Source organism: Lissotriton helveticus, chromosome 2_1 (assembly GCF_964261635.1).
Source record: "Lissotriton helveticus chromosome 2_1, aLisHel1.1, whole genome shotgun sequence".
NCBI classification, from domain to species: domain Eukaryota; kingdom Metazoa; phylum Chordata; class Amphibia; order Caudata; family Salamandridae; genus Lissotriton; species Lissotriton helveticus.
In genome coordinates this window covers 1,047,891,929-1,047,910,426 of record NC_136059.1, presented here as the reverse complement: position 1 = coordinate 1,047,910,426, position 18,498 = coordinate 1,047,891,929, and the positions used below count along the sequence as shown (strand labels likewise).

At 47.2% G+C, this 18,498-nt stretch overlaps 1 protein-coding gene across 4 annotated transcripts in view; it reads left to right on the top strand.

Annotated features, from left to right (window-relative positions):
- The window catches only part of LOC144818434 (transducin-like enhancer protein 4), a 283,390-nt gene extending 272,598 nt beyond the window's left edge, over positions 1-10,792 (top strand). For all 4 annotated transcript variants that reach the window (XM_078675849.1, XM_078675852.1, XM_078675851.1 and 1 more), the window contains 4 exons: positions 1,092-1,242; positions 3,260-3,336; positions 7,880-8,316; positions 10,050-10,792. In XM_078675849.1, the coding sequence (XP_078531975.1) occupies positions 1,092-1,242; positions 3,260-3,336; positions 7,880-7,987 (336 nt within the window). In that variant the 3' untranslated portion in view covers positions 7,988-8,316; positions 10,050-10,792. The remainder of the gene's footprint in view (positions 1-1,091; positions 1,243-3,259; positions 3,337-7,879; positions 8,317-10,049) is intronic.
- The last annotated feature ends 7,706 nt before the right edge of the window (positions 10,793-18,498 follow it).

Genomic DNA, 18,498 nt, shown 5'->3' with positions numbered 1-18,498 from the left:
GGGATTTAAATTTAGTTCCTACTTTCCTGATGGGGTCACCCTTCGAACTCCTGCATAGTTGTCTCTTGAGATTACTAGCATCTAAGACAATATTTCTGGTTAGAATTACGTCTACCAGGAGGGTTAGTGAGCTGCAGGCTCTTAGTTCTAAGCCTCATTTTACCTCTATTCATGCGGATAAGAGGGTTCTTAGGACCAGAGCTGCTTTCCTGCCTAAGGTGGTCACTCCCTTACCCCTAGGACAATCTATCACTTTACCCACTTTCTATCCTCCTCCTTCTAAGGAGGAGGAGAGACTTCATCATCTGGACCCTAAGAGGGCTGTCAGTTTGTACCTGGACAGGTGTAAAGACTTCAGTCTGGACGACTAACTCTTCATTGGTTACGTTGGAAAAATGAAGGCCAAGGCTGTCCACAAGCGAGCGCTATCCAGGTGGATTATCCTCTGCATCAAGATCTGCTACGTCTTGGCCACGAAGGAGCCTCCTGAAGGTATTCAAGCTCATCCCCCTGGGCGAAGTCTTCTGCAAGGCGGCAACTTGGACTTTTGCGAAGCATTACTGCTTAGACCCAGAGCTGAGGAGGGACGGCCACTTTGTATGTTCTGTGCTGCAGGATTTTGTGGTATAGGAAGGCGGGCACCCTCCTCTGGGAACTGGACTGCTTAGGGATTCAACTCAAAAGGTGAGGAATCCATAGGCAGATGCATTCATCAGAAGGACAAGTTACTTACCTTCGCTCCGATGACATCACGCAGTCGCGAGCAGAGCCGTTCCATTGTGACGTCAACGTGGTGGAACTATGAAAACATTTTCAGTGGAATGCTGCACAAAGGATAATTCAAAAGGTGAGGAATCCACAGGCAGATACTGTATCCACCAGAAAAAGCGTTACCGAAGGTAAGTAACCTGCTCGTTCCTCGGAATTCGGAAGGATGTTTGTCTTTTGGCATTCATAAAGTTATCCTTACTTGATGTCTTGTAAGCACTCTTTTATGCTCACAGATGTAGATGTAGAACATTTCAAACCTCAACTCTGATCTGTCTGGTACCAGATCAATATCTACATACTCTATCTTGTTTGTATTCTAGATCTTTTCACTAGGATATTGTCCAACTGGTGAATGGCTCGCAGTAGGGATGGAGAACAGTAATGTTGAGGTGCTGCATGTTACTAAACCCGACAAATATCAACTACACCTTCATGAGAGCTGTGTGCTGTCCCTCAAGTTTGCTCACTGTGGTAAGTTCTAATGCATTGCTCTAAGGTTTGCATGGGTTATGTCCTCATCCCTTTACATATATTCAGTTCTGTATAGCTTTTGTCTAGTACTTCATTGTTTTCCAGCAAAACGCATCAGTAACTTGTACTACATTCTTTTGGCATTGTCCGTGGAATACAGATTTGTGAATCGGATGGTGTTTAGATACCAAATATCGTCTTCCTATCAAGTATGCCCACACCCATGTGGGAAGATGCAATAACTAATATTTCCTGGGCATAGAGTATGCCCACATTCTTGTTGGAGGAGAAAAATAAAACCCAATATCTCTGTCATGCGGTCAGTAGTTCTGAGTTGCAGCAAGATATAGTCACTTGTATCTGCATGTTTGTCTGATGGTACCACAAGACCACCACTTTCTGCTTTGGAGAGGCTAACTTTTTCCACAGTTGGAAGTGGCTGCTTGCTATGGAAAGTAGCTGATGTGCAACAAGAAATTAAATGATGTTGGAATGTTTTTACTGACCAAGAACTAGAATAACGCAGCAAAACGTGGTTAGTCAGATTGAATCAGAATATAAGAATCCACGTAAGTAGCTGTCACAAGATCTCAGATATTGGGGAGTATGATTGGCTTTAGGTAGCCTTCCACACACTGTATCTGACTTGTAAGGAGAATCTGCTTTTAGGATATATCATACAGTGGTTGGAAAGTGTGGTTTGGATGGAATATTTAGTTACAGCTGTCCCAGTGTCACATATGAGAGTGGCAGGGATACTAATACATGTATATGATGATTTCCAGTTGCAAAAGTGGAAGGGTCTAGATCTCCAGGGACCTGCCAATTGTATAGCCAAATTCTGTAGTCTTTGGAGCCATGCAGTCAATTGGATGGGAGAGATAGGTAGAATATGTTGCTGCAGTCCAAGAGGCTGATGCCCACCATTACTTTGACCTGATGTATACATAAAAGTGATGGATGGAATGCTAAATACCATAAATACTTAATGCCTAAATACCAAATTCCACCTTTTTGTGTGTCCTGTTCTTCAGATCATGGGGAAATCTGTGACTAAGAGAACTATTGCCAGGTCATGGAAACATTTAGTAATGTTAGCCTTTGGTGAGGAAGATGTTACACACAACGCCAAGAGCTCATTTTATTAAGAAGACGGGTGCATAACTGAATCTAATTGGAAATGTTTCTTTTGGTGACATTTGTAGAGGGGCAACAAGTAATACACTTATGATACCACATTGTGGATGTTTAGCCAAGAAAGGAAGTAGCAGTGGGACAAAAGGGATTAAAACATTAGTTTGCTTCTATTTGTACATTATGCCCACTTCCACAGGTGGACAGCTACTACATAATTAATGCCCAGCATGGGACCTTTAAATAGCTTAACATTGCGAAAGAAGCAAGTTACCTACGATATTGGATCTGAAACTTGAGACAATTCTCATGTCACATTCCATGCTCTGCCTGCATCACAGGGGTAGTCCAGTAGTGCACACAAACAAATAAAAATGTAAGTAGTGTCCGAAGATGTGATTTCTACATACTTAGGAAAGGTATTAACCTACCCTCGCACAACACAGTGGGGAAAAAAATATCTGAAGATGTTGGTACATAGTGCGGAATTGTGGACTTGCGATCAACATCCTCATGTCTCATTAACACACGAACAAAAAAAATCAACAAAAGTATTATTACAAGTAAGCAACCTGTTTGTTTTATTTCTTTGATATCATTTTATGTGCCCCATTTTTGCTGGTAGTGAAATTGACTCTTTTGCTCATTAGGAAATGGCACATTCATTTTAACCACTAGTGTTGGATAATGTCTTTCACCGCTGCTGTATCAATGGGATCAACCAATGAATACCATATTTGTTTGCCCCTCATTCTTAGGTGTTTTCCTTTTGTAACTGTAAAGACTTTTTTCAATGTAGTTTTTATATAAACACAGTATATTCATTAATCAAGTCTGTCGGAGTTTGTGGTTTTATTTTACTAATATATGCACTTTGTTTCAGGCAAATGGTTTGTGAGCACCGGAAAAGATAACCTTCTTAATGCTTGGCGAACACCTTATGGAGCCAGTATATTTCAGGTAATGTTTCTTACATTTTTACTGCCATTTACTTAATGTGCCAATTTGCAAGTGCAGGATTGGAAAAGTGGCCTTTCCTAGATCTCTTTGGTGAATGGACCAAGAGGAAGGATGTTATGTTATAGTATATTTATTAAGCGCAACATTTACTTGAGGGTATCTTGGCGCTGCTTCAGCACTAAGTAGGCTGTCAGATTAATGAAAATGTGGAAATGCTAGTTGTTGAAAAGCCAAGTTTTTATAGCCTTTCTGAAAGGCAAGTGCCCAGGAATGGATTTAATGTAAGCTGGTTGAGAGTTCCAAAGTTTCTAGGCAGTAAGGATGAAGCCTCACCCTCCCCAGGCAGCAAGGCTGTAGTTGGGGATTAGCAGATTTCTTTCACTCCCGAGCATAATTGTCTGGAAGGGCAGTGCTATTTAAAGCCTTGCTGAAGGTATTCTAGGCCTTTCCCATAAAGAGCCCTATGGGTGCAGCCAAGGGCTTTGAGGGAGATTCTTTGACATATCGGTAGCCAGTGGAGTTTGCTGCGCGCTTGTCTGGTGGAAAGGTTTTTAGGAACACCTAGAAGCATGCGGACAGCAGTATTCTGCATGACATGGAGTTTGTTCAGGAATTGTTTTTGAATATTCAGGTAGAGACCATTACAGAAGTCCAGTTTAGACCAGATCAGGCTGCAAACAACTAATTTCGGTAGCTCCTCCGGGAGATGAAGTAGTATTTTCTTCACCACTTAAACGGTGTAAAAAGCAGAAGAGATTACTGCTATTACATGGTCGCGGTAGGCTAGTTTATTGTCAACTTGAATTCCAAAATGTTCACTTTGTCAACTGGGACTTTTACAAGAGTGCCCATTTCTTGTGGCCACCAACTAAAAGACCAAAAAGAGGTATATCTACCGAAGAGGACATCCTCGGTCTTTCCCGTGTTTAGCTTAAAGCAATTTGAGCTCATCCAATCATTAAGGTCACACAGCTATTGAATCTAGTGCTAGAGTTATCATTGCTTTTGGTCTGAGATACCACTATTTGGCTGTCATCCACGTATGACGTGAGGGAGAATCCAAAAGATTTGACAAGAATGGCCAAAGATCTGACACATATGTTAAATAATGTTGGACTAAGCAGAGAGTCCTGTGGCACTCCACATGGTAAAGAGAAAGAGTAGGAACAAAGGATCCAAAACATAGTTTGTTTTCTCTCCTTGAGAAAGGAGCCGAGTAGGGTCTGGGCTTTTTAGGCTAATACTAATTTCTACTAAATGTCCACTAATAATTTGTTGTTGACAGTATCTTTAGCAGCTGATAGATCAAGCAAGTATCAGTACTGCTTTCCCTCCACTGTCTCGTGTGGCTCTTATTTGTTCCGTAGCTGGTCTGCACCCCTATGCAGTCTATCATGATAATGCAATACTTCTTCTCATCAATAAGGTCATCCATCACATAGAACACACTTACATGTGTTAAACAGTGAATACTAACTTTATACAACTATTCTGATCATCTATGTCATATATATGTTAACAGTTTGTACGATTATATTGAAGTGGAAACTTGTATTCTGACAAGATAGGGCACACATGGGACAGTTTAGTGGCAAGCATCCTAAGGTACATAGAAGTGCATCATTTACCTAATACCTCTTTTAACTTTCTACAAAGAAACTGAGCTAATGGGTGTACTCTACCTTTACCTTGCTACTCTCTTGGATACTTCCATTACTTTCTTACCCTAGAGACAGCGGCAGATTTGAACACTGGCAAACCTTGGTCTTGAGAAGCACCTACACTGTGTAGGGATAGCTCTTATTTATTAACCCCCCTAACAGAACACCTTCCAGAAGACTTGATGCATTTTTTTATCAACACTTCCCCTGTCCCCTTTTAAAGGGTGAACTAGAAGACCTCTGGTGGGGTTTTAAACTTTTGAGAAAACGTAATTCCTTAAAATCGTTTTTCAGAAAAGGCAGACTGGGTGTAATCATTAAGTCCAGGTCATACAAAGCACAACATGTCACTTTGACCATTCTTGCTGCTAAACTGAAGGTAATTAATTAGAAACTCATTTGTAGAACTCTTTGAAAGGAAATCGGACAATTATATTAGATTGTTTGTTCTTTAAGAGCGAATATTCTGAGTTCAGCTTTAAATTCCTCAAAAGGTGCTAATGTGCACTAGACCAGCTGGCATTCTTGTTGTATAATATCTTCGATAGATTCTGGTGGCTGTTCAGGAGATATGCCTCCTTCATACCCGTCTGTTGGTCCTACCCCCTTACACAGATATGTAAGTTGAGAAGTAGGACTAAACTTCAAACATGTTTATCTAATATATTGTTTCTAAATTAGTTGTTGCATAATTGTCCTAACTCTGAAAATAGCTTCTCCACTTCCTGTCTGCAGTTACATGTTTGCTTATTGTAGGTTCATTAGCTTTGACATCAAAGAGGAAACATACAAGCATGCCTAGGAGGTAGCAAAGGAAGATTGTGACGCAAAATCTCTACCATGGAAAAGCTTGCCTGGGCCAAAAAAGAACAAAGCATCTAGTGACTCCTAGAACGATGGGTTTCTTCCCTACCCTCACTCACTTAATGCACATCTCCCAGGTTTCCCAAGTCATGTGCGAATAGTTCATCCAGTCCAGCTTTTTTCTTTACTTTTTACTACCTGTGGTCCTCAGTCATGTAATGAAGAGGACTAAAAGTACCATAATTCAAATGAAGTCTGGACTGGGTCAGTTACTTTTGACACTAGTAATTTTTTTAAGCTTTGCTAGACTTTTCTTAATAGTGTTTTGCGGAGATCATGAATTGTTTATTGACATTTGTAGAGCCGCAGCATGATCTACACTTTTAAGAAACATTTCAGTGTGGATGTCTAGCCAAGACCGAAACTAGCAGTGTGACAAACAGCATTACAGCTTTTAGTTTGGTTCTATTTGTACTTCAAGTCTACTTCAATAGGTGGAATTCTTCCACATGATTCATACACAGCATGGGGATCTTGAATAGATTCATACTGCAAAAAATTACTTATCTATGATATTAGATTTGAAGCTTGAGACTATTCTGTAGTTACATGATACTCTCCGCTTCAGGGCTGAAGAGCAGTAGAGTATATAAATAAATAAAAATGTAAGTAGTTTACTGCATATGTGGAAAGTTTATTAGCCTTCCGTCACACAACACAATGCGAATCTCCTCACAAAGGGTTGTATGATGATAAAACACAGCCAATTACCACACATGTTTTACCACGCAACTTTTTATCATGCATATGCCCTTTCCATGCATTCCTTTACCACGCATGGAAAGTCTATTTAAGATAAGTATAAATATATATAATACACTTAGCTTAATTATACTTACCTTAAATGTGTGTATAATGTATATATATTTTCTTATTATAAAGTAAACAAAAAATAAATAAAAAAAAAATATATATATGTATATATATATATTTATTATTATTTTTGTATATATATATTTAGGGGGAGACTCCCCAAACCCCACTTTTTTAATTATCCTGACTGCCCAATACCCTCACCCACCCCAAAACCCTAAAAACACCCTTACCACCCAATACCCTTTCCCACCATAAACCCTAAAATACCTTTACCAGCCTATACCCCTACCCATCCCTAAACCCCTACGCACCGTAAACCTCTATCCAATCCTAAACCGAAAACCTTAAATGTGTCTGCATGTGTATACACAGACACACACATATATTTATACGTGCCTTAAATAGATTTTCCATGCGTGGTAAAAATGTGCGTGGTAAAGGCTCTGCATGCTAAAAACTGCGTGGTAAAGGCTGTTTCCCTCTCAAAGTATTGCAAGCCTATTATCTGTTTGTATTTCTATTCGAACTGGTGTTTATGTGCCCTTTAGGCATTGAGTAATTGCTTTATTTCTATTGAGTGTTATAAATGCTATTTGTATTATAATATTGCTTTCTTTATTCTCACTGCTACCCATATATTTTTCATGAGATGTCATAAAAATAAAATTCTTCCATCTTCTTTTAAATGTTCCCTTATCAGACCTTTCTCCTTTTTAAAATTATCTTTTCGTTTTATTTAATAAATTTTTCTTGGAAGTTGATAAGTTTAAAATATGTTATGGATCATCATTGAAGTTACACATTGGTAAAATATATTACAAAGATAAGATGCTCACTTTTGTTGTCTTTACCGCTATTTCGCAAAATGTCGGCTCTCTAGAAATAATAAATGTTCATATTCTTTTGTTTAACTGACATCCGGTGGAATTTGTTAAGAATAGCCGAAGTATCCCAGTATTATTTGGTGGAAAATAAAGGTCACAGGCGTGTTTTAATGTTGGATATTGAAATGCGCCTTATTTCAACAACTTTTTAGTAAGCTGATTTTAGCAGTCAATTCATCTGGCTGTTTTCCCTTTCTCACAAGTGCAAGCAGTTTCCAGTGTGCTGTTGATGCATGGTCAACTGTCAAATATCACTTTATGTTGTAGCTAAAATAAAATCCTTTATTGTAATGGATGCTCTCTTTTTGTTTCCTTTAGTCCAAAGAGTCTTCGTCTGTGCTCAGTTGTGACATCTCGGTGGATGATAAATACATAGTCACTGGGTCCGGCGACAAGAAAGCTACAGTTTATGAAGTTATTTATTGAGAACTCTTTGTACAAACAAGACTCCTACTAGTTGCACTTTTTCTGTACATTTTTTTTGTTGAAAAACATTGACTATAGATGCTCATTCTCCCAGATATGGAGATTATTTTTCCTTCCACCAAACCTGCAATTGGATTCTCATTGCTTTGCCTTCAGACCTTGTCACAGCAACGTTGTCAGATCATTTTCTTGGAAGAAGCATCCGCACCGATGGACTTTGAACCTTTTAATTGTGTAATATAGTTGTAATATATTTATTTTGTTTAAAGAAGACTTTCTAACAATGAACTGACTTAATAAAGCTGTCTTCCCCCGCCGTGGAAATGAAGGTGCGTTTCCATTTTTTCAGACTTAATGTGATGGCTACCTGTATGCATGCACTAATATGCAGGTTCTAACTACCTGATTTATTATTGTCAACAAAACAAATTGTTCTATTGCCCAGTTTGACAACGTATAAAGTATATTGAATAGGAGTAGTTGGGCTGAATCATGTGAAAAGCCTGTTGTGAGCTTACAGTGTGCTTACACCCTCCCATTGCTTACCATTGATTAGCTATATTGTGATTCTCATTTGCTTGCTTTAATGGTCATCCCCTGGAGCATAGCTCTTTATCACACTTTTGATTGTTTGACTTCAATCTTTGCACTGACTACAATTAAGCAACTGATTTGTTTATTTTTCGTTCAGCACTCCATGAGTGCATGCATTTTTTAGCTCTCAACCTTGTTTGCTGCTTCATCCCTCAAACATCAGCCTGTGCTGGTATTCCCCACTCCTCTTAGCTTGTCTGTAAAACCACAACAGCAATATTTTTGCTGAGGCATGGCTAAAGAGCAGACTTTTAGGGTTGATTGTGCTTTTGTCTCCTGCATTCCACGTATTACATAAAAGAACAAGCTTTGGCAAACAAAGGCTTTTATGGTGCTAGGGGAAGGGCCACCTGCTGTACTCATTCAGCTGGTGCCTGAGGCAGAAGTTGTACTTAGCATGACGTTTTTCGTGGAGGACCATAAATCTGCTCCCAGGGCTACTGCAGAAGAGGAAATGGCCGATTCCTGCAGAAAGTAAATTAGGCCTTGGCAAGCGTTTCTTCCATATTCTTTTTAAATTCTATTTAGAGTTTTCAGAGTTAAAGGCATTTTAAAAATAAACAATGCCATTTATAAAAATTTAAATCGACATTGTTTTGAGATACCATAAGATGTTTGCTGTTTTATTTCTTCTACTTCTTTTTTGTAAACAATAGCTTACAAACATCAGTGAAGCCAACAACTCCACACTTGCCTTATAAAGACACTATTGGCTTTGCCAATGCTTGTTTTTCACTAGGTTACTTTCTTGATTGCTTTTTGTGGCGGTATGGTGATGCCTTTCTATACGGAGCAGTCCTATTGCTCAAGAGCTTTCCTTTTTTTGAACCGGCATGACCCAACTACTAGATTTCTCAACAGTGTAGCGATAGAAGTGTGATGCATTTGCTTGAAGGACAAATCAATCATAAGTCATTATCAATTTATAATTGTTAATAATGAAAAGAGTGGAGTCCCAGCACTGACAAAGGATTGTCAAAGTAAATGTTTACACTTTTTTTTTACATAATTACATAAGCTTTTAGAAGCACTGTCAATGGTAGGGTGATATTTTATCTCGAATATGCGGGACTTTTACATGCAGCTGCTCTTGAAGGTGTGTTTAAATCCTGCCCTGAAGGTGGCAACATTTAACCAATAATGCATTTCTGGTACAAATTTGTCTCATTTGTCTACGTTGCATCTGGCCAAAATGATAGTTTTGACAGCACATGTGATGACTGTTGACCATTTCGGTGTGATGGTAGTTGTAGAGGAGCTAAAGCGACTAATATAAATCCAGATTTTTACTTCTGTGCTGCTTGTCAAAACTGGCTACGCACCCAGAGTTTTTCCAACCTTTCCCAGCTAACATTTTATTAATGTAGTGAAGATATATTTCATGATGCTCTAAATTGTACTCACTATAACCACAGTTTTGTCTCTCCTAGTGTAACAAACTAAAAGAATCTTTCTTATTGCCTTGCAGACTAACGTTCGCATAGTGCTCCAGGATTTGGCATATCTCTCTTGAACAAATTTACCGCCTTTCATTTCTACTGGGAAGATTACAGTCATCTTTGAGTCTGTACCTGCGTACAAGAAGACATTGCCTGTTCATGCTTTGGCATCTGCACCGAAAAGTTGGATTGTCCCCTCCAAACTTGAGCTAAAATTCAGTGCAGATGAGAATGAAACATCTTTCTGGAAACTTTTTCTTTCCTGTATGCTCCCTCCAAAATCACAAATGGATCTGAGCCCATGTCCCAGAAACAGTGCTTTTTTCCTTTACCCCCGTTTTTTAAAGCCTTTGCTGTTGGTCAGTTTTTTCCAAATGTTTAAAAAATCTAAGTCTGACGTCTGTGGATCTGCTGATGTACAGTGCCTTTGCTGCTATGGATCAAAATCTTAAGAAACTGTGTAGATAATCCTTATTGTATAAGTAGACCAGACTATTTACTAAATTTCGTAATAGCAATGGTTTCATGCTGCAAGCTGAGATGGACTGTTTTATTGGAGTTCCAGATGTGGTAGCGAAAATGGTGTCTTAAGTGCTTTGTGTTTGATGTCCTTAACAGTTTCGTAATACTCTACAGTGTAGAATGATTTTTATACTAAACTGTGTCCTTGTACATAGTTCTAATGCATTGTATTGACCACTGGTACTTCTATAAAAGTAGATAATTGTTTTGTGCATTCAGAATTTTAAGCATTAAACATAAGTAACTTCTAGCTGTCGTTTCATGGTGTTCTTTGGTGTCATGGGCATGTTTAGCCTTTTCAGTCCAAGAGCAGTGAATACACAGGAACGATCTAATGTCAGTCTTAATAGAATACTCCCGCAATAAACCAAATTTGTGCAACAACAATCCAGCCATTTAGCAACTGATTTTCTGAGGAACTTTAAAATTCAGTCTCACTGGGCAGAAAACATCAAATAAAATGATTTGCTTATTTTTACGGATAATAGATTAAATGTATAACCTTTGTGTACTAAGCTTAGCAGTCACCTTATGAAATGTACACGTTTTGTTGTCTATTGTATTATGGAAATTGGGGTTTATAACTGGATTGGAAATGAATACGTTTGAGTGGGATTTGTTGTTTAAGATCGTATATGTAGAGGAAATTATTTACAGAATCGTATATTTCATTTGATTTCTCCATCTCGCCTCCTGTGGCAATTCAGAATGAATCAAAACGTCTCCACTTCATTGTAGATCAGGCGTTAGTTAGCATGTACAAGGGTAAAGAAAGTTTTGTCTCAAACCTGCTGATGATCTTACTACATTTTTCGTTTCAAATTTTCTGAGCAGATAATGTTAGTTTGCCTAAAATATTTGAAACTCTTCATGTCTGTCAAAGGCCATGTTGAATCGGTCACCCGTTTGGGAATTGTTAGACGGGGACCCTGAGGGTCGGCCGGATACCGAGGGAGAGATCCCCGAGGGGGACCGTCTCCGGCGATCGTACAGGCAAGTACCCTCCCTCCCCACAAACAGGCACCACACCAAGTCGAGTTCAAGGCTTTATATAAGGTTCTTAAGGCAAGGATATCAGCGATACAGGATAACTTGGACCCGGGGGTCCTCTCACTTCTAGTCTCTGTAGGGAAAGGGGGTAGCGGGACAGTCTTGGTACCGGATCGGTACAGGTAGTGGTAAAAGGCGAGCTCACAATCCTCGAGCTGGAGGGTCTGTGGATCGGGCCGCGGCAGCGCCAGCAGGCCAAGGTGATAGTCTCATAAAGCAGAGGGCCGCGGCAGCGCCAGCAGGCCAAGTCGATGGTTTCACGAGGCAGAGGGCCGCGGCAGCGCCAGCAGGCCAAGTCGATGGTTTCACGAGTCAGAGGGCCGCGGCAGCGCCAGCAGGCCAAGATGATGGTTTCACGAGGCAGAGGGCCGCGGCAGCGCCAGCAGGCCAAGACGATGGTTTCACGAGGCAGAGGGCCGCGGCAGCGCCAGCAGGCCAAGACGATGGTTTCACGAGGCAGAGGGCCGCGGCAGCGCCAGCAGGCCAAGACGATGGTTTCACGAGGCAGAGGGCCGCGGCAGCGCCAGCAGGCCAAGTCACGGATGAGTTCTTCTCGGGTCTCTCGACTCCAGGATACAACTGCCTTCCTGGTCTGGCCCTGCCCCAGTTATAGGTCTGGTCCCCTTTGATGTCCGGACCCTTGCGCCTGGGGGCCGGGAGGTCCGGGATGAGGGAGTCCAGACACCCAGCAGGGGGGTGGAGCCAGCGCCCAGGCGGCCTGGGGTGATCGACACCTGGCGGAGGAGAGCCGTTGACGATTCCTTCTCCCATTGACTCGCCAAGTGGTCACTCTGCCTCCTGGGAGGATGGTGGGGCCTCGATGTCGGGGCCGGCCGGGCCCGGGGTTAGGGTCGAGTTGAGGCCACGCGGCCTCGTGCTGCAGTGCCCCAAGATGGCGGCCGGGTCGATGTGGTGGGGTAGATGGTGACCCGGGCCAGCTGGGTCCGGAGCTGGTGTCTTGTAGTGGAGGGATTGCAGGGTACTTCGGGTGGTCGTTTGTGGACTCTGGCTGGGGATGCAGGGAGAGCCAGGGTCCTGGTCCCATTGCGGGGAGGGGGGACAGCTCGAACATGCGGCCTGTCCAACATGCGTCCCCCCCAGCTGAAGGCGGGGAGAGTCAGCCATCTTCCTGGGGACTCTCCTCGCTGAGGCGGAAAAAGCGTGACAGGCCGTCGGCGTTGGCGTGGTCCTGGCCTGGACGATGTTCCACCGTGAAGTCCATCCCCTGCAGGGAGATGGACCAGCGCAACAGCTTCGGGTTCTCCCCCCGCATTTGCATCAGCCATTGCAGGGGTCGGTGGTCTGTTTGCACCCGGAAGTGGGTGCCGAAGAGGTATGGCCGGAGCTTCTTGAGTGCCCAGACTACGGCGAAGGCCTCCCTCTCAATGGTGCTCCAGCGCTGTTCTCGGGGCAAGAGGCGTCTGCTGATGAAGACCACCGGATGGTCGACCCCTTCGGTGTTGAGCTGGGAGAGGACGGCCCCCACACCATGATCGGAGGCGTCCGTCTGCACAATGAATTCCCGGCTGTAGTCGGGAGCCTGGAGCACGGGGGCCGTGCACATGGCGGTCTTTAGCTTCTCGAAGGCTGATTGGCAGTCCGGGGTCCAGTTGACGGTTTTGGGGCTCTTTTTGGAGGTGAGCTCTGTGAGGGGCCCCACGATGCTGCCATAGTCCTTCACGAACCGCCGGTAGTATCCGGTGAGCCCCAGGAAGGCCCGGACCTCCGTTTGGCTCGTAGGGGGTTGCCAGGCCTGGATGGCAGCAATCTTGAGTTGGAGAGGGGCCACCAGCCCGCTTCCCACTTGGTGTCCCAGGTAGGTCACGGACCCTTGGCCAACTTGGCACTTGCTGGCCTTGATGGTGAGCCCGGCTTGCTGGAGGGCGTGTAGAACCTCCCGCAGGTGGCGGAGGTGGTCGGTCCACTGGTGGCTGTACACAGCAATGTCGTCCAGGTAGGCGGCGCTGAAGTCTTCCAGGCCCGCCAGTACCTGGTTTACCAGCCGTTGGAACGTTGCCGGGGCGTTTTTCATGCCGAAGGGCATGACTTTAAAGTGGTAGTGCCCGTCTGGGGTAGAGAAGGCGGATCGTTCTTGGGCTCTAGGGGTGAGGCCGATCTGCCAGTAACCCGCTGTTAGGTCGAAGATGCTCAGGTAGCGGGCGGCCCCCATCCGGTCAATTAGCTCGTCTGCCCGGGGGATGGGATGAGCGTCGGTCCGGGTAACTGCATTCAGCCCTCGATAGTCCACGCAGAACCGGAGCTCAGGGGCAACGCCCGGGGCAGCTGCCTTGGGAACCAGGACGACCGGGCTCGCCCAGGGACTGTCTGAGGGTTCGATCACTCCTAGGGTCAGCATCTTGGACACCTCGGTCTGGATGCAGGCTCGTACCCGGTCTGGTACGCGGTATGCTCGGTGTCGAATAGGAGGGCTGTCCCCGGTGTCCACATCGTGGAGGCACCAGGGGGTGACTCTGGGGGTGAGGGAGAACAGGGAGGCGAACTGCCTCAGGAGCGTTTGGCAGTCTTGGCGTTGCTCCGGGGACAGGGCCTCGGAGAGCTGGACCCCTTCCACTGAGCCATCCTGCTCGAGGGCCCTCAGTAAGTCCGGAAGGGGTTCGGAGTCTTCTTCTGTCCCAGTATCGGTAGCCATCAGGAGGCTGAGTTCGGATCGCACAAAATGGGGTTTGAGCCTGTTGGCATGGAGGACCCGTAGGGGGTTCCGGGCAGTTTCCATGTCGATTAAATAGGTGACGGGCCCCTTGCGTTCGATTACCTTGAAGGGCCCGGACCATCTGTCTTGGAGGGCACAGGGCTCAACCGGGGACATCACCCAGACCTGTTGTCCAGGTTCGAACTCAATGGAGGACGTGTGCTGATCGTACCACCTCTTCATGTCCTCCTGACTGGCCTCGAGGTTGGCTTTGGCGGTGTCTCGGAACCGCCGGGTCTGGTTGCGGAGAGCCAGGAGATACCGGTAGATGTCCGGGGGAGTTTTCTGGGGAGGCTGCTCCCAACCTTCCTTGACTAGGCTGAGGGGGCCCCGGACGGGGTGCCCGTACAGTAGTTCAAAGGGGCTGAAGCCGAGGGACTTCTGCGGGACCTCCCGATAGGCAAACAGGAGGCATGGAAGCAGTACGTCCCACTGGCGTCGAAGGGGTTCTTCTAGACCCATAATCATCCCCTTGAGGGTGCGGATGAATCTCTCGACCAGTCCGTTTCCTTGCGGGTGATAGGGGGTCGTGAATTTGTAGGTGACCCCGCATTGCTGCCAGAGGGACTTCATATATCTGGAGATAAAGTTCGTGCCCCTGTCACTGACGACCTCCCGGGGGAACCCCACCCGGGAGAAGATCCCCATCAGGGCCCGGCCCACCACGGGGGCCGTCACAGTCCGAAGAGGGATGGTCTCGGGATAGCGGGTGGCGTGGTCTACAAGGACCAGGATGAACCGGTGTCCTTGGGCTGTTCGAGGGTCGAGGGGCCCCACAATGTCTATTCCCACTCGTTCAAACGGGGTGGTGACGACAGGAAAGGGTTGTAATGGTGCTTTGATTTTTCGGCCACTTTTTCCGCTGGCCTGGCAGGTGGGGCAGGCCTTGCAGTGGTTGGTGACATCCTTCCGCATGTGGGGCCAGAAAAAATGGGTCACCAGGCGGTCGTAGGTTTTATCCTGCCCCAGGTGTCCGGCAAGGGGGACATCGTGGGCTAAGTTCAGGAGGAAGTCTCGGAAGCGAAGGGGCACCACCAGCACCCGACTGGCCCCTAGTTCTGCAATTTTCTGCTCGCTGTAGAGCAGGTCTTGGTCCCAGTAGATCCAGTGGGCCCCCGAGGTATCCCCGGTGCTCTGGGCCAGGGCTTGCTGCCGGAGTCCTTCGAGAGAGGGACATGTTTTCTGTTCGGCCCGGAATTGTTCCTGCGTGGGGCCTCCCTCCTGCCTCCATTGTGCCAGGTCAGGGACGTCCCGCAGCTGGTCGGGTCCTTCTTCGGTTTGGGTCAAGGGAATGGCTTCTGGGGCGGCCTCCTCTGGGATGAGCGCGGGAGGAGGTTCTGGCCACTCGGGCTCTTCTGGGCTGGGGACCGCGCGGGCGGTCATGGACCGGGTCGTGACGCAGACCCATTCGGGGAGGCCAAGCATCCCCAGGTGCTCCCTCCGTTCGACAGCTGCCCAGGGAGAGCTTTCAAGGTCGTTTCCTAGGAGGCAGTCCACGGGGGCATCATCGCGGACAGTTACTTTTAACATCCCTGTTACTCCTCCCCACTCGAAGGGGACGCAGGCCATGTGGCATAGGCTTTCGGAGTTGTCTGCTGATCGAACAGGGCAAAGAATGTTCGGCAAGATTTGGTCTGGAGTGACGAGGTGGCGTCGGACCGCCGTTACACTGGCCCCGGTGTCGCGGAGGGCTTCCGCCCGGCGACCATTGATGTTAACCCATTGACCGTACTTCTGTGTGTTGGCGGGAAGGGGGGCCCGCGGAATCATGTCTCTCTCCCCTAAGCAGACCAGTGCCATGGCGGCGGGTGCCCATTCCGAGGGATCGGTCTCGTACTCCTCTTGGTCTTCCGGGATTATTTCTTCCCCTAGGGCCGCCGCTGCAACTTGGCGGGGAGTCGTGTTCGGATTCTTTGGGCAGTTGGGATCACTGGCGTAGTGGCCGGGTCGCTGGCACCTGTGGCACGTAATGTTGGCCCGGAAACCGGCCCGGACGGCAGGGCTTCCCCGGCCAACCGGGGTCGAGGGGTTTCTGGGGGGTGACGAGGGGCCGGGGTCTCTCCCCCGACCCTGACTTCCTCCTCCCCCTCGGGGGCGATACGATCTGGATACTTCGCTGGGTGCGCTCCGGCCAACTCGGGTGCTTTCCCACCGGTCGGCTTCGGCGGCGAGTTGTCGAGGGTCGGTTAGCTTGCTGTCCAGGAGGTGTTGCCGGAGCTCCACGAAGCAGTTGTTCGACAGGTGTTCCCATACGATAAGGTCAAAGAGTTGTTCGTAGGTGGTTACTTTGTTGCCCTTGATCCACCCCTCGAAGGCTCGGCTAAAAAAGTTCACGTACTCCACCCAAGTTGTACCCGGAATCCGTTTGCAGTCGCGGAACCGTTGGCGGTACATCTCAGGTGTGAGCCCGTATCGAGTGAGGAGGGCGGCCTTCATGTGGTCGTAGGAGGTCATTAGCTGGTCCGGGAGTTGCAGCAGGGCGTCCCGCCCTTCGTTGACAAACCTCCCCCATAATCCGGCTCCCCAATCGCTTCGGGGAATCCGGTGGGAGGTCATTGCCACCTCATAGGCTTTAAACCACTGCTGGATATCATCGTTCTTGTGGTATTCCCGGATGACATCTTTGGGGATGTGAACCTTGGGCTCGGTCGAGGCAGACGGGGTCGGTCGTTCGGGGAGCCCGAGGTCTTTATTCTGTTTCTGAATCTCCAGTGCTTTGAGATTGCGCTCATGTTCGTACTCTAGTCTCTTTTCCTCTAGCTCCCTCTGTCTTTGCTTGTCTTCCCGCTCTTCCCTGAGCCGTAAGTGTTCCAGGGTTATTTTTTGTTCTGCCAGCTTGAGTTCCCCATCCAAGCGAAGTCGGGCAAGTTCTAATTCGTGGAGTCTGGTTTTTTCTCTTTCTCGGATCTCTTCCAGGGAGAGATCCGCTCTTTCTTTAGTTGGTGCGGGGCTCGTTTCGGTTGTTGGTGTTCGGGGTACGGCCGTACCCGTTTCTGCCCAAGCTTCTAGGGCTCGTTTGAAGTCTTCCTTTGTGCTAAGACCTGTGGTTGGAAGTCCAAGTTCTATGCAATATTGCTTCAGTTCCCGGTGGTTGTAGTCTTCCAATTTTTCCATCTGAAATTTTTCCGTTGTTCCGCTCTCTATTGACATGGTTGTTGTGTGTGGTGGGGCGAGTGACTTTCTGTACGATTATGCGTAGGTTCGGATCCCGTCGCTGGCCACCAATGTTAGACGGGGACCCTGAGGGTCGGCCGGATACCGAGGGAGAGATCCCCGAGGGGGACCGTCTCCGGCGATCGTACAGGCAAGTACCCTCCCTCCCCACAAACAGGCACCACACCAAGTCGAGTTCAAGGCTTTATATAAGGTTCTTAAGGCAAGGATATCAGCGATACAGGATAACTTGGACCCGGGGGTCCTCTCACTTCTAGTCTCTGTAGGGAAAGGGGGTAGCGGGACAGTCTTGGTACCGGATCGGTACAGGTAGTGGTAAAAGGCGAGCTCACAATCCTCGAGCTGGAGGGTCTGTGGATCGGGCCGCGGCAGCGCCAGCAGGCCAAGGTGATAGTCTCATAAAGCAGAGGGCCGCGGCAGCGCCAGCAGGCCAAGTCGATGGTTTCACGAGGCAGAGGGCCGCGGCAGCGCCAGCAGGCCAAGTCGATGGTTTCACGAGTCAGAGGGCCGCGGCAGCGCCAGCAGGCCAAGACGATGGTTTCACGAGGCAGAGGGCCGCGGCAGCGCCAGCAGGCCAAGACGATGGTTTCACGAGGCAGAGGGCCGCGGCAGCGCCAGCAGGCCAAGACGATGGTTTCACGAGGCAGAGGGCCGCGGCAGCGCCAGCAGGCCAAGACGATGGTTTCACGAGGCAGAGGGCCGCGGCTGCGCCAGCAGGCCAAGTCACGGATGAGTTCTTCTCGGGTCTCTCGACTCCAGGATACAACTGCCTTCCTGGTCTGGCCCTGCCCCAGTTATAGGTCTGGTCCCCTTTGATGTCCGGACCCTCGCGCCTGGGGGCCGGGAGGTCCGGGATGAGGGAGTCCAGACACCCAGCAGGGGGGTGGAGCCAGCGCCCAGGCGGCCTGGGGTGATCGACACCTGGCGGAGGAGAGCCGTTGACGATTCCTTCTCCCATTGACTCGCCAAGTGGTCACTCTGCCTCCTGGGAGGATGGTGGGGCCTCGATGTCGGGGCCGGCC